The sequence below is a fragment of the Procambarus clarkii genome, chromosome 55 (genome assembly GCF_040958095.1).
Source record: "Procambarus clarkii isolate CNS0578487 chromosome 55, FALCON_Pclarkii_2.0, whole genome shotgun sequence".
Taxonomy (NCBI): Eukaryota; Metazoa; Arthropoda; class Malacostraca; order Decapoda; family Cambaridae; genus Procambarus; species Procambarus clarkii.
In genome coordinates this window covers 16190398-16206667 of record NC_091204.1, presented here as the reverse complement: position 1 = coordinate 16206667, position 16270 = coordinate 16190398, and the positions used below count along the sequence as shown (strand labels likewise).

Genomic DNA, 16270 nt, shown 5'->3' with positions numbered 1-16270 from the left:
TCATGAATCAACCTATATCAGGCTCCTTCAGGTTGGAGGCGAAATCCAAAAATTCCTGTAATCATCAGTCTTCATCACATGCACTGAAAGCTTAAATTTTCTGTAAATTTGTATATATTATAGAGAATCCTCTCTTCTAACAGTGTAATTGTTGGTAAAGCTATAGTCATTAAGTAGTAAAACTTTTTCCATGCCATTTTCCAAGTGGCTTGAATATCCTTTGTGTGAGATTTTGTCCTGAGCCAGACAATATATCCTCAGATTAGGCAAAATTGTAATTAATTTTGTCAATAAAGATATTAATAATAATAAAAGTTGGCAACGTTGCTGTGAACAAAAGGCGACTTCACGACATCAAATGAACTGTGGTGCAGTCGGCTCACAACAGATTGGTCTCTGGGTCGATTCCTAAGCAGATCAGATTCTTGGTCGGCATTTGGCTGCGTTTTCTTACCTGATGCCTTTGTTCACCAAATTTTTAATAGATACCTAGGAGAATCGTACGTGATGCCTCTGTTCACCAAATGGTTAATAGATACCTAGGAGCTAGCCAACTGTTATGGATTGCATCCAGGGGAGGTCAGTAGCTGGTCTGAGACCTCGATAAGCATGCAGGCTTCCTGCTCCTGACAATGGGAAATAAATTTCACAAAGAACACAACTTTGCTCTCATTTGAGACAGTATAATGGGTAACACAGTGAAAATCATGTCTGGCTCTTCCTTGTGGGAATATTATTCATTAAAGCCACAATGTACTTAGTAAGGTTTACTTCTGCATAATGTTATTGTTTGTCATTTTTTATGGCGTCGTGAGTGCTAGGCTATACACAAATTTACTCGCACACAAATTCACATTTTGTTTGATAGCTGTAATCTGTTCGCCAACAAATCTGAAATGTATTATTGTTGGGGTTTACGATTAAGATGTGTGTTTACCAAGACATCATAATTCCTAACTGACGAGCACTGGACGAATTTGTGGCGCCATCTGGCCCTCGTCCTGGCCACCTACGTGCGTCATCCACAGCCATTTCAGCAGAGTCGCGCTCTAAGCCAGGGGCATCAAAAACTTTTTTTTACTATTTTGTAACCAATCTCGCTCTTTTTTTTCATATATGAGAAATGACGATTTAGCACATAGCATTGTCTAATAAAAAACGTTTTTGTATAGTATATGACCGCGAGGTCGCTCCTCACAACAGCTTGTTAGACCAAATTATTATAAAAAAAAGTGGAAAAACTCGCAGAACCCACTTAGGTATACTCCAGGTATACCTGAGTATACATCATTATATATTATAAAATATAATAATGATGACAATAATAATAATAATAATATTATTATTATTATTAGTAGTAGTATTATTATTAAATAAGTGAACGTTAAACATTTTACTATTCCTACTTCTAATAATAATAATAATAGTGATAACAAAATAATAAAAGGTACTTCAAATAATAATAGAAGACGCAAAGTAATAATTATATATTAATAAGGTTCCGAGATATACACGAGGCAAAACAATCCGGCCACCTTCATCGATTGTGCATTCTTTAAGACTTTTGAGGTCACGGGGCAAGGTCTTGGATGTTTGGTCCACACACACACACACACACACACACACACACACACACACACACACACACACACACACACACACACACAGGTAGGAGTTTCGCTGGCGAGCGGATAGCGTTCGGAAATCGCAGTCCATGGACCCGGGTTCGATTCCTGGCCGAAGCAGAAAGAAATAGGCTCGATCCTGCAGGCACAGATTATAAATACACTCACACAGTAAACTCTTCTCTGCGTTTATTACAGATATACCGTACAGTGTATACTGTCATATACAATATGTTAAACGTATAAGGTAATAAAGTGAACATTTCAGGTTATCGAGGACAAGGTCCACCACATCGAGGACTGGCCGGTGTATCCCGAACCCTTCTACGAGCCCACGGGCGCGGAGCTCCGGCCCCAGCCTGTAGGGGACGAGCTGGGACGAGTCGTCTACCATTACTACCCAACCAGCTCCGTCAACTATGTAAGTCTACACGTAACTTACCCACGTAGGTAAGTCATAATTCACATACACGATTGTGCCCTGAGCTGCCGCCCTTATTTATGCTGTATAATTTGCCACTCTGGACAGTGATGCTGAAGCTGACTCTTATGTTATATATGGAAGGTATAATCACGTGTGTGGGAACTACCTATGTATAGTATATAACTTGGATTGATTAATACTCTTGTAATTTAAGTAAATAAAAATAAAGAATTATAACGCTCTCTCTCTCTCTCTCTCTCTCTCTCTCTCTCTCTCTCTCTCTCTCTCTCTCTCTCTCTCTCTCTCTCTCTCTCTCTCTCTCAGTTCTCTCGCTCGTGCGTTGGAGGCAATAAATATCTGAACGACGAGGTGCGGCCGCCGTTGGAGGACGAGACGGACACCACCCTGCAGTTCGAGTCCCGCTTCGAGTGTGGCAATTTGGGGAAGGTAAGATGTGCTCCAACTGTGGTGCTCGTTATTGTGATCCAGCTGTCGATCTCCAGCTGTGGTGCTCCAGCTGTGGTGCTCCAGCTGGGGTGCTCCAGCTGGGGTGCTCCAGCTGTGGTGCCTATGCTTCCTTGGAACCTTCAGTTGGTTATGTCATCAGCGGACCCTCAAGGTGTGCCTGAGGCCACAGTGCTAATGTGATATATGACTTGTTTGAGGCAAATATATTATCTGGTGTCAGCTGTGTTGATAACCACTGACGACATAGATAGCGACTTTACGGCGGTCCAATAATTTGTGCTGTACTGGCAATTTCCTTCCGGATAAGACGCAAATTCGGTAGGTAACGAGGGTAAACCTTTGCCAATGCCTCCCTTGAGATCACTCGGCGCGAACCGCTAACAACGTGCCCAGCCGCGTCTTGCAATCCTGAGGTGTGTGTGTGTGTGTGTGTGTGTGTGTGTGTGTGTGTGTGTGTGTGTGTGTGTGTGTGTGTGTGTGTGTGTTGTGTGTGTTGTGTGTGTTGTGTGTGTGTTGTGTGTGTGTTGTGTGTGTGTTGTGTGTGTGTGTGTGTGTGTGTGTGTGTGTGTGTGTGTGTGTGTGTGTGTGTGTGTGTGTGTGTGTGTTGCAGTAAATCAATGATACTGATGTGGTATACTTGTGTGTGTTGGTGCAGGCTGTGCAGGTGTCCGAGTGTTACTACGAGCTACACCTGCGGGCGGACATGTACACCTCGAGACACACCCAATGGTTCTACTTCGCCGTCTCCAACACTCGCAAGGACATCACCTACAGGTGTGAGCCCCTAATTCCAATGCACCAGCTCATTGCACCTTTTCCAGTCACACGTGTGCCTTGAAAGTGTTGTTGATGTATTGACTTTGTTGTATTCCGCCTTTCTTTGCTGTAGTCTGCACCAGCATCATGTAGATGTGATGTTAGTCACTGTCTTGGCGCGCACATTCCTATACTCGCGCACATAGCAGCACTCTCCACAATATTGACTCTGCTTGCTCTCTTCTCATGCTCCTTCTCACATCTGCTTTATGTATACATTCCTTATCCTCGGCATTTCGTCACTCTTATTATGGCAGTTCTATGTCTGCTTCCTATTATCTGTTCTTTGTATCGAGCAGCTTTCAGTGTCCTCTTTTTCTGTCGTCCTACGGCAGTCTTCCTAACAACGTTTGCTTCCTCTGAACGAGCCAGATTTGCTATCTCTTCTGGGTGGACCATCTACTCAATTTCCACCGAACGAACCAACTCCTTCATTTCCGAGTCAGTTTCAATGTTTCCTTCGGAAAAGCCAGTTTCTACGTTTACTTCAGACGAGGAACACCACCACTTAAGTGGCCCAAAAGCCTCGTCTTATTTCCAGTGCCAGAGATAGGACGTGTAAATCACCAGCAATCAGAGAGGACCACTGCCAGAAAGCTAGCAGCGTGACAGAGGTCATAGGGAAACCAAATATGTTACGAGGAGCAGGAAATAGAAATGTTGAAAGGTCTCTGTATGAAACATAATTGAGTATTTACACGCTGCTGACTTGACAGGTTTTCCATCGTGAACCTGACGAAGGGAGACAGCCTGTACAACCACGGGATGAGGCCGCTGATGTACTCCAGCAGGGAGGCTGAGCAGCATGGGGTGGGCTGGCGGCGATGTGCTAATAACATCATTTACTTCAAGAACCACGACAGGTCAGTCACAACTGTCAACAACCATGACAGGTCAGTCACAAGTCTCAACAACCATGACAGGTCAGTCACAACTGTCAACACCACGACAGGTCAGTCACAGCTCTCAACAACCAGGACAGGTCAGTCACAAGTCTCAACAACCATGACAGGTCAGTCACAACTCTCAACAACCATGACAGGTCAGTCACAACTCTCAACAACCATGACAGGTCAATCACAACTCTCAACAACCATGACAGGTCAATCACAACTCTCAACAACCATGACAGGTCAGTCACAACTCTCAACAACCATGACAGGTCAATCACAACTCTCAACAACCATGACAGGTCAGTCACAACTCTCAACAACCATGACAGGTCAATCACAACTCTCAACAACCATGACAGGTCAGTCACAACTCTCAGCAACCATGACAGGTCAGTCACAACTCTCAGCAACCATGACAGGTCAGTCACAACTCTCAGCAACCATGACAGGTCAATCACAACTCTCAACAACTATGACAGGTCAATCACAACTCTCAACAACCATGACAGGTCAATCACAACTCTCAACAACCATGACAGGTCAATCACAACTCTCAACAACCATGACAGGTCAGTCACAACTCTCAACAACCATGACAGGTCAATCACAACTCTCAACAACCATGACAGGTCAGTCACAACTCTCAACAACCATGACAGGTCAATCACAACTCTCAACAACCATGACAGGTCAATCACAACTCTCAACAACCATGACAGGTCAGTCACAACTATCAACATTACGACAGGTCAGTCACAACTCTCAACAACCATGACAGGTCAATCACAACTGTCAACAACCACGACAGGTCAATCACAACTCTCAAAAAAGGCGTTTTTGATCAAAATTGGTGAAGGTCTTTGTATGTAATATTATCAGTGTGTTATTACATGAAGGTGAAGGAAAGGCCAATATATGAATATGTGAATTAAAAACAAATGTATGGATGTAACCTTCATCCTCTCTCAAGATGCTGTTGTATACAAAGTTCTGAACTAGGAGTTTTTATTACATCTTTGTTATTGCCAAGGCAAATGGGAGGGACCTTCGACAAGCCGCTGGCTTCCTGTCCTCGTCAAGATCGCTAGTGTTAGTGGCCTTCCCTCAGGTAAATTCAGGTAAATGCTTCACCCACATAGTGTAATTACAAATAGTTTTGATGAATGCCTAATCTAACCAACCCTAGGGCTAATTATACTTAGTACTATAATATATAATACCATTCATTTATATTTGGGAAAATTCAATTTGTTATTGCATATAAAAATAATGAATGCACCTTTGGGGACGTCGGCAGCTTGGACAAGCATGACCTTAGGATGGGTAAGCGTTAGGGACTCGTGTGTGAGTGGTGAGTAAACCCAGGCTGGAGGAAATGAGTTAGTGTATGAGTGGTGGGTAAACCCAGACTGGAGGAAATGAGTTAGTGTGTAAGTCTGGTGAGTAAACCCAGGCTGGAGGAAATGAGTTAGTGTATGAGTGGTGGGTAAACCCAGACTGGAGGAAATGAGTTAGTGTGTGAGTCTGGTGAGTAAACCCAGGCTGGAGGAAATGAGTTAGTGTATGAGTGGTGGGTAAACCCAGACTGGAGGAAATGGTTTATAGTGTTTGCGAGGTGAGTGACCAAGAGAGACAACCATGTAGGTGTTACGGGGAGTTTCAGCAAGTAGCAAAGTAGCAAACTGATAACGAGACGAACTCTCGTCTCGTCTCTGAATGACGAGACGTCATTCTCGAAAACCATTTTGGTGTTGTTTTAGATTCAGCTACTTGGAACGACAAGTTGCAAGTAGCACGGGCTACGGTGAGCCCGTAGTGGACTTGAATTCTTGGTCGTTTCAGCAGCGACAATGCGTGCTACGACAGTGATGACGAGGGCGAGGATGACGCCCCGTCGTACACCCTCACCTTCAACGTCACCTTTCCCCACGACAACGACACTGTTTACATCGCCCACTGCTACCCCTACAGCTACTCCGACCTCCAGGAACACCTCTTGTACTTCCAGGTGCGTTGTCTTGCGTCTAGCCGCCTCCGTTACTTTGGGCCAGATTCACGAAGCAGTTACGCAATTACTTACGAACGTGTACATCTTTATTCAATCTTTGGTGGCTTTGGTTACATTTATTAAACAGTTTACAAGCATAAAAACCTGCCAATCAACTGTTGTTATTGTTATAAACAGCCTCCTGGTGCTTCGGAGCTCATTAACTGTTTATTAATTGTAAACAAAGCCGTCAAAGATTGAGAAAAGATGTACAGGTTCGTAAGTACTTGCGTAACTTTTTCGTGAATGTAGCCCCCAGGGTTGAGTACATGCACATCAAACATTCACACGTTAGATACTTCAAAATAACGGATAATGACGTTTCAAGCTGCCTTGGACCACACCAAGTCGAAACCGGTTTCAGACAGAACGAAAAAGGTTCAAACCTGAATCGAACAGGTCCAGGACCGATCGAAACGTATTAATGCTTTTAATTTGTTAATGTAGGCTTTTGTACACACAGTAATCACAATAGCGAGATGCATCAAATGAACAAATCCACAAGGGGCGTGACGAGGGTTCGAACCCTCTTTTACCATGTCGTAGCTCAGTCGATTAAGGCAGCGTCTGGGATCCTCTCGGGCGTAGATTCGAACCATCGTCATGGCCCTTGTGGATTTGTTCGTAGGCTTTAGTGCTTAAAGATCTTTCTTGGAGAGCATGTTTTACGGGCTGTTAATAGCCGCTAAACCTTCTGATTGTGTTGTTTGTGCCGACAGAACGACCCCTTCAAGGCGAGCGTGTGTCGTCAGCGAGTGCTGTGTCGCTCCCTGGCGGGTAACCCGGTCTACCTCCTCACCATCACCAGCCACGAGCCCGAGGAAGACGGCAAGGTCAGTTGGCGCGCACTGCGTTAGGTGCTCCTCACAGATCATGGGTCGGGGGTTCGAATCCCAGCAGGACTAGGTTGTAAATTCCGTTAAGTGGATTTTGTTGGCGTAAGATGTGCTCGGTGTATCGAAAATGTTGTTATTGTTATAAACAGCCTCCTGGTGCTTCGGAGCTCATTAACTGTTTAATGATTGTAAACAAAGCCGCTAAAGATTGAGAAAAGATGTACAGGGGCCAGATTCACGAAGTAGTTACGTTAGTACTTACGAACGTGTACATCTTTCCTCAATTTTTGACGGCTTTGGTTACATTTATTAAACAGTTTACAAGCATGAAAACTTCCCTATCAACTGTTGTTATTGTTATAAACAGCCTTCTGGTGCTTCCGAGCTCATTAACTGTTTAATAATTCTAAACAATACCGCCAAAGATTGAGAAAAGATGTACAGGTTTGTAAGTGCTCCGTGAATCTGGCCCCAGGTTCGTAAGTGCCTGCGTAACTGCTTCGTGAATCCGGGTCCAGCACTATACAGTAACTATATACCTGTTGTTTGCCAGTTATTGCTTCCAGAAAACAATGTCCCCCGCGGCCCGGTCTCTGATCAGGCCTCCTGATTGGGAGGTCTGGTCAACCAGGCTGTTAGACGCCGCAGCCTGATGTATATATTTACACATGTAACTGTTTCTAAACAAAACTGAGCTAATTTCACATAACTTATTTGCATAGATATCATGTGTGGTGTATTGCTGATAACGTTGATCAGGCTGACTGTTGTTGCTTCCTCTTGGCAGAAGAAGCGGGCGGTGGTGCTGACGGGCCGGGTTCACCCTGGCGAGACACCCTCCTCCTGGATCATGAAGGGTGTGATTGACTTCCTCACTGCTGACAACCCCAAGGCTCACGTAAGTCCCCCCTGATGACCCCAAGGCTCACGTAAGTCACCCCTGATGACCCCAAGGCTCACGTAAGTCACCCCTGATGACCCCAAGGCTCACGTAAGTCACCCCTGACAACTCCAAGGCTCACGTAAGTCCCCCTGACGACCCCAAGGCTTACGTAAGTCCCCCCTGATGACCCCAAGGCCCACGTAAGTCCCCCCTGACAACCCCAAGGCTCACGTAAGTCCCTACCACCACACCACACCTGCCACCACACCTTTGCTGCCACCACACCACCTGCCACCGCACCACACCTGCCACCACACATTTCCAAACCAGACTAATCTTTGTCCACTTGTCTGGGTATATTAATGCTGGGTTAAACACTAATTGTCAGAGCCTTATCGTAAACCTTCGGTAATTACACTGTGATTAACGAACTGGCCAAGGAATGTATTTTTAGCCATCATATTGATTATATAAACTCCAATTCTAATGACGACCATGCAACACTTGACCTCAAGGGCTACCGTCGGGGTCAGTAGTGACCCCTGTCGATACTGTGGGGTCAGTGGTGACCCCAGTCCTCACATTAACATGAGGACAAGCAGCCTGACTGTTGATGCCTTTGGCATCAGGTAGACGCCAATGTCGAAGTTTGTCTTTTAAGAATGGCGTTATCAGCAAATGCGGGATAGCGCGCTCTGGTATGACGGGTAAGTGAACTAATCGCAAACTTCCTCTGCAGGAGTTACGGAGCCAGTTCATCTTCAAGGTGATCCCCATGCTGAACCCCGACGGCGTGATCGTCGGCAACCACCGGTGCTCCCTCGTCGGCCGAGACCTCAACCGACAGTACAAGATGGTCGTCAAGGAGATGTTCCCAGCCATCTGGCACACTAAGGCCATGGTCAGGAGGTCAGACGCACGCCACACACACACACACACACACACACACACACACACACACACACACACAAAACCAGGTATGATAGGGAAATGGGACAGGAGTCATTGCTGTAAACAACCGATGCTCGAAAGGCGGGATCCAAGAGTCAATGCTCGATCCTGCAGACACAACTAGGTGAGTGCAACTAGGTGAGCACACACACACACACACACACACACACACACACACACACACACACACACACACACACACGTGAGCCCATTAGGCTCAGGAACCTGTACACCAGTTGATTGATCTGTTGAGAGGCGGGACCAAAGAGCCAAAGCTCAACCCCCACAAGCACAAATAGGTGAGTAATACGTGAGTACACACACACACACACACACACACACACACACACACACACACACACACACACACACACACCCGCGCGTCACACAATGATAATGATACTAATAAGAATAATGATTACATAGTGGGGTTGGTCACTGTACCGGGATGTTTTGAATAAGAGGATGATGATAATGTTGTGCCCGGGGACCAGGCTGATGGACGAGCACGGGGTGGTCATGTACGGGGACTTCCACGCCCACTCCCGCAAGCACAACATCTTCCTCTACGGCTGTGAGAACCGCCGTAACCAGGACAACCACCTCCGGGAGCAGATCTTCCCGCTCCTCCTCCACTACAACGGCGGGGACAAGGTACGTGTACCGCTGCTAGGCCGTACCTGGTGACCTTGTGACCTCTTGGTGATCCCTGGCAGCCCTTGGTGACCTCCGTCAATGACCCATCAACACCCTGCAGGGTGATATTATTGTTTTATGATCATTGGTGTAATGTCATTCTGTAATTTGTCAAATATGTCACGAGGAGCATAACATAACAGCAGGTGAAGAACCTGGCACAATAACGGAAGCCGGAAGCTGTATACCTTATGTTTGCCGTATGGGTTTCAAGGCCCTTGAACTTTCATTGCCGACAGCGATCTCAAAACTTAACCCTCACGACATGTAACACTCTTCCCTCACACAGTTCAGTTTCCGGAGTTGCAAGTTCAAGGTCCATCGCTGCAAGGAGGGGACGGCCCGGGTAGTGGTGTGGATGATGGGCGTCCTCCATTCCTACACCATGGAGGCGTCCTTCGGCGGGGTGTCAGAGGGTCCTCGGGCCGGCACCCACTACAACATCCACGACTTCGTCTCCATGGGCCGCCAGTTCTGTGAGACGCTCTTCGAGTACTTCGATCCTCAGCCCATCAAGGTATCCTTTATTTAAATCATCAGTAATGAAGTTCATGGTTGTCTTCTGATAGTTGATAGCTTTCTTCTGATATTTGCTAGTTTTCTACTGATATTTGCTAGTTTTCTACTGATATTTGCTAGTTTTTTTTTACTGATTTTGCTAGTTTTCAACTGATATTTCCTAGTTTTCTACTGATATTTGTTATATTTCTACTTATATTTGTTATATTTCTACTTATATTTTCTAGTTTTCTACTAATATTTGATAGTTTTCTGATATTGAATAGTTTTACAGATATTGATAGTTTTCTACTAAAATTGACACTAACATTGATAATTTTCTACCGATATTGCATAGGTTTCTTTTAATATTTGATAATATTCTACTGATACATAATAAACAGCACAATAACGTGATGTAGCTATGAGAATATCTCCGGGGAAGTGGGTTTGGATCCCACAGCCCTTTCACAGAGATTTTTCCTTTCCCAGAGATTTTTCCGTCACAGAGATTTTCCTTCCCCAGAGATTTTCCCTTTCCCCCAGACATTTTCCCTTCCCCAGATATTTTCCCTTCCCCCAGATATTTTCCCTTCCCCCAGATATTTTCCCTTCCCCCAGATATTTTCCCTTCCCCCAGAGATTTTCCCTTCCCCAGAGATTTTCCCCTTCCCAGAGATTTTCCTTTCCCAGATATTTTCCCTTCCCCAGAGATTTTTCCCTTCCCCAGAGATTTTCCCTTCCCCAGAGATTTTTTCCCTTCCCAGAGATTTTCCCTTCCCCAGATATTTTTTCCCTTCCCCAGAGATTTTCCCTTCCCGTAAGATAATTCCTTCCCCTGAGATTTTGCCGTTTTCTAATAATATTTAATAGGTGTCTTAATATGTTAGAGTTTTCTGCTAATATTTAAATATTCTCAATGTTATTTAGTAACGTCTACTGATAAATGAAAATTTCGTTTACAATTTGGATATCTCTTTAATCATTATTATTATTATTACCATTCTTGAGTTGGAACTCGGGATATGATGACTTTTGTGAGTCTTTGACTAATTATTGAATATGTTTTTGTTCCCCCTGCCTTCATGGAACGATTTGTTATGGTAGGTTTTATTGACGTGTTTATCTAGAGTTTTGTATGTCTGGTTAAGTCTCTAGTCTGTTACCAGTGTTGTCACGTCATGACTGTTACCAGTGTTGTCACGTCATGACTGTCACTAGTGGTGTCACGTCATGACTGTTACCAGTGTTGTCACGTCATGACTGTCACTAGTGGTGTTACGTCATGACTGTTACCAGTGTTGTCACGTCATGACTGTCACCAGTATTGTCACGTCATCACTGTCACCAGTCCATGCTGGACCTTGGGGAGAGGAGGTGGGGGGAGGGGTGACATCTTGAGTGACAGCGCCGAGAACGCCACCTGAAGACATTCAAAATATATTTACACATTTATTCTGATATACTTCAAATATACTTCTTGTTTACATATGTGAGTTGGACTTACTTGCGATGTTTCCGCAGATGGAAGGAGAAACTGAGGAACAAGTTGTGGTCAAGACTCATCAAGAAGGGCTCCAACGCTGACGAACCGGCCTCCATTGACTTCAGGTGAGCGTTCACCCGCCAGGAAAATGGCGTCTTTATCACACCCTTGTGTTGGTGGGAGCGGGGGAATGCGTACGTGGTTTCTTCTCTGTGCGTACGAGGAGTGAGCTGTGGGTATGTGCTGCGTAGAGGCTGGGTACGACGCATGCAAACTGTGTTATTTCCTCTTCCTCAGCGAGAGTGACTCAAGCAGCGGCGACTCCGACAGACACGCGACGCCGGTGAGGCTGAGGAAGAAGAAGGTGCTGAGGAACACCAGGAGGAAGGCGGGAGGCGGCGGCGGGAGGAGCAGCGTGGTGCAAGTGGTCGAGAAGGTCACCACGCAGATGAGAATGGTGACATTTGACCGACAGTTTTGTTCTCAGATCTGAGATATATTGAGCTTTCTCCAGTGTCTTACATTTAGCCTTATACCAGTCTCTTAGCCGGATAGGAGGTGGCAGTGTGTACACGACGAGATGCTCCTCACTGTTGTGTGTGTACACACTGAGAGTCCTAGACAGTATCCAGGAGGGAAGTGTTCTTCTGGTTGTTGGGGACCTCTTGTGGGACTTTAATCACTCTATATAGGTTGATAGACCTTGAGCCCAACACTACCTCGCTGCCATCTTTCCTTACTGTTAAATTTATTCATGTATTTACCTTCTTCTGGCGTCATTAAGTGATGTGAGGTCAATGGACAGGTAACTAAGGAAGGTGTAAGACTTGGAGAGATGTCTCAATATGAACAGTTAACTGTAAAATAAATTTATGCAAATTGGGGAGAGATCTCAATGTGAACAGTAAAGCTTGGGAAAAAAGCAGTCGGGAGATTAGGGATGTAGTTCCCTTAAACTCTGGTTCAAGTATGTTTATTGAGACAAGAAAAAATACATCTCAAAGGGATAGAATAGCTTAGGCTATGTCTACCTCCTTCTACTTCAAGTCCCTCAAGGGGCGCACAAATTCAGTGAGTACAGATACACAAATCACAATACAAGAATCCAATTTAACATTGCAGGTTAATATAGTAAGCACAGCATATAAGTGTTACACTCTTGGGCCAAAATTCTTGTAGCTCTTAAGTATACTGTCTATCATACCATTATCACACATCCAAACTTAAACTCTGGTTATTGCTGTGCGTGAGGCGAAATGAGAAGCCGTGCCTCACTGCTTTTTGGCAGGGGGACACTTATGTTCTGTTCTTGTGAATGGTGTTTAGGAACTACTTATTAAATATGATTTTCCATTAATTGGTTTGCAACAGACTCCAGCTGTTGGTCCCGACCATCGGACTCTTTGGACCCTTGCCAACTTCTTGACTTAACCAACATATTGATTTTGATAATTGATATAATGAGTTAGCATAATTATTTCAATTTCTGAAACATCAACCAATTCAGGCCGTGGATCCGATGCAACACTCCATTTTCTATAGAAATATCAAATCTAGACAGTAGAAAATGATGTATACCTGGAATATACCTGGAGTGAGTTCTGAGAGTTATACCCCAAGTACTGGGGTATAACCTCAGGTATAAGGTTATACCTGGGGTATAACCTTATACCCTCCATGACCTTACTTCCCGGCCAGGTCATGGAGGCTTGATTTTTGATAACTTGGTTTAAAAAGCTGTTGCTTGAAGTAGCCCGCAGGCCCTATATTCACTACAACCCAGTTGGTTCTACACAAGCCACACTGCACATATTGGTGAAGATTAAGCCACCCAAGAGGTGGCGCGGGCTTCAGTAGCCCCGTAAGACACTGGACTGTTTCCTATCACCTCTAAATAGTTTTGCTTTTCCAGGATAAGTGTGAGCGGCGGAGCAAGACTTTGCAGCATAGTCGGTCGGGATCGTCTGGGTCGCCGGTGACCAGCTGTCGTGAGCCCGCTGTGAGTGGGAGACTCTGTGGTGAAGCTGCGTCGGGCGATTCACCGCTCCACGACTCAGCCTTCCGCCCTCCGCCAGACGCCAGACCCTGCCTTAAAAAATTACTGGAGCGATCGCCAGCCTCCAGCAGCGCGCTTGACCTGAGCTCAGGACGCACAAGCCTTAGACCAACCCAGTACAAGCTTGAGGAAGCTTTGCCCACCCCCTGCTCAGCCCCCCCTCTCCGCAGGTCCAGCCATAGCCTCATCCGCCCCCCACTCCACCCCTCCTCAGCCACCAGGGAGAGGAGCACCTCCCCCGCCCCTCCAGAGAGACCCTCCACTGGCTCTGTGAACGAGACCTTAGCATACAGACTCTACAGCAACAGACACAGGGATGCCAGCCATAGTGTACGTCTGCCAGCTACACTGTCCCCTTGTTTACACTTGCCTCTCCTGCATGCACTTCCTACCTTGCATTCTCATATATATATATATATATATATATATATATATATATATATATATATATATATATATATATATATATATGTGTATATATATATATATATATATATATATATATATATATATATATATATATATATATATATATATATATAAAATATATGAAATATTTTATTTTATGTAGATACCTTCTACCGTCTAGAGAGTGAAGAAACACTAAGTCGCTTAATCGTTCCATTTTAGTACAACATTTCATCAGCAACGTGACATCTTCGGGAATATATACTAGGTACATATAATACAAATACATTAAGATTATGTGCATGACCATCCTTATGTAAGCGTGTGTTCACCTCACCCCATCAAACTAATTCTAATTTGTTGTTTTAGATTTAGCTACTCAGAACGAAATGTCCACGTAGCACGGGCTATGGTGAGCCCGTAATTGAGTTCGATTATTCGCGATAACCTTGTTACCCTAATATTTGGGTTAAAGTTTTAAATGGAGGTGGGGTTTCCTCCTTTTTCCCTGATTCTTTTTCGGAGTCATTGCTATAAACAACCGATGACTAGAAAGGCGAGATCTAAGAGTCAATGCTCGATCCTGCAGGCACAAATAGGTGAGTATACACACATATACATATATTAGGAGGTGATGTGGTGGAGGCAGACTCTATACACAGTTTCAAATGTAGATACGATAGAGCCTAATAGGCTCAGGAATCTGTACAAGAGTTGATTGACAGTTGAAAGGCGGGACCAGAGAGCCGAAGCTCAATCCCCACAAGCCCAACTAGGTGCTTGTATTACACCTATTACACCTACAATATACAGGGAAACATGATTATATATAATTATATAGATTGGTAATTATCAGGAGAAAGCGCTAATTCAGTATGACTATAGCACAATAATATATTGTTAGTATTAGACTAATATACGCAATATAAAGCTTAATACACTCACCGTAAAGTCACATATATACAATGTAAGGTCTAATATACACAATGTATAGCCATTTACATACACTTTTATGCTAAATTCAAGTATTTTCAGTCTAATATACTCGTTACAATGTCTGACAATACTCGTACTGCACACCTGAACTGTAAAGCCTATTATGCTCAGGATAGTCTAATTTGTAAACTGTTTACCTGCTTTATATTCAGTGTAGTCAAATATGTACGCCTGATATGTAGTGCAAATATGTATGCCTGATATGTAGAGCAAAGCCTAATTTACACACTATTGGGAACATAAAATTTTAAAGGCATAATCAGAAAGGAATAGTGCAGTAGGCCTACTGACGCCTATTTACAATCCAACAGTTTTCACTCGTGTTTCTATCCAATTTTGTAAAGTTATCGACACATTGCCTTAGTGATGTCCCTTGTTTGCAGCTTTCGCTGATTATTAATGTACTCATGGTTTACAATTTTAATTTTTTAATTAAGTTTGGCCAATTTCAATACCTTATTATGAATTCTAAAATTATTTTATCTTAATTTAGATCTCCCCTTGTCCTTTAAATCCATTATTTGTATGCTTCTTTCGTGTATACACACTATGAAGCCAAACATACATACTACAAATTCAAACCTATAAACTGTAAAGCCAAACACACACTGTATGTACATACATACAACAAAGCCAAACATACAACATATAAAGTGAAGACACAATCTATAAGGTAACTCACACATTATAAAAGCAAACATATTTGGACTAATACATATAAAAAATATATAGTTCGCGTGTCTGTACGAGAGAACATCCGCCACATTCCTCTTCGTCACTGAATGCCTCACCTCCGTAACATCCTACGTAACATCACCTCTCATTCCGCTCAAGCTACATTCTACTGTATATCTAGTATTAGTGATGCACTTTGGTAGTAAAATAGGGAGGTGGTATTAAGGAGAGCTTGTCAGTTGTCCCTCAGGGCGGATATGAGAGAGAGGGCTGACAGAGTTCTCCCTCAGGATGGGTGTGAGGCCGACGGGCTACGGGACCATCAGGATCAGCGAGCGTACCTGGACGGGGCGACGAAGAGCTACATGGAGAGAATGGGAGAGCTGATGGCCTCCAGACTCGCTGTTAGTGACACAGAAGGTGAGTAGTCTTGAGGACGCCTGCCTGTGCTCTGTGTAGTAGGCCTGCCTCTCCTAATACCTTGAATTGAAATTGAAATAAGTTTATTGAGG

General features: G+C 44.1%; 1 protein-coding gene across 4 annotated transcripts in view; it reads left to right on the top strand.

Annotated features, from left to right (window-relative positions):
- The window catches only part of LOC123755288 (cytosolic carboxypeptidase 3), a 51128-nt gene that overhangs the window by 30765 nt on the left and 4093 nt on the right, over positions 1–16270 (top strand). For all 4 annotated transcript variants that reach the window (XM_045737761.2, XM_045737779.2, XM_045737750.2 and 1 more), the window contains 14 exons: positions 1894–2046; positions 2374–2496; positions 3173–3291; positions 4050–4196; positions 6069–6234; positions 6993–7106; positions 7897–8007; positions 8732–8901; positions 9438–9597; positions 9929–10156; positions 11669–11748; positions 11921–12080; positions 13536–14009; positions 16049–16178. In XM_045737761.2, coding sequence (XP_045593717.1) covers positions 1894–2046; positions 2374–2496; positions 3173–3291; positions 4050–4196; positions 6069–6234; positions 6993–7106; positions 7897–8007; positions 8732–8901; positions 9438–9597; positions 9929–10156; positions 11669–11748; positions 11921–12080; positions 13536–14009; positions 16049–16178 — 2335 coding nt within the window. The remainder of the gene's footprint in view (positions 1–1893; positions 2047–2373; positions 2497–3172; positions 3292–4049; positions 4197–6068; positions 6235–6992; positions 7107–7896; positions 8008–8731; positions 8902–9437; positions 9598–9928; positions 10157–11668; positions 11749–11920; positions 12081–13535; positions 14010–16048; positions 16179–16270) is intronic.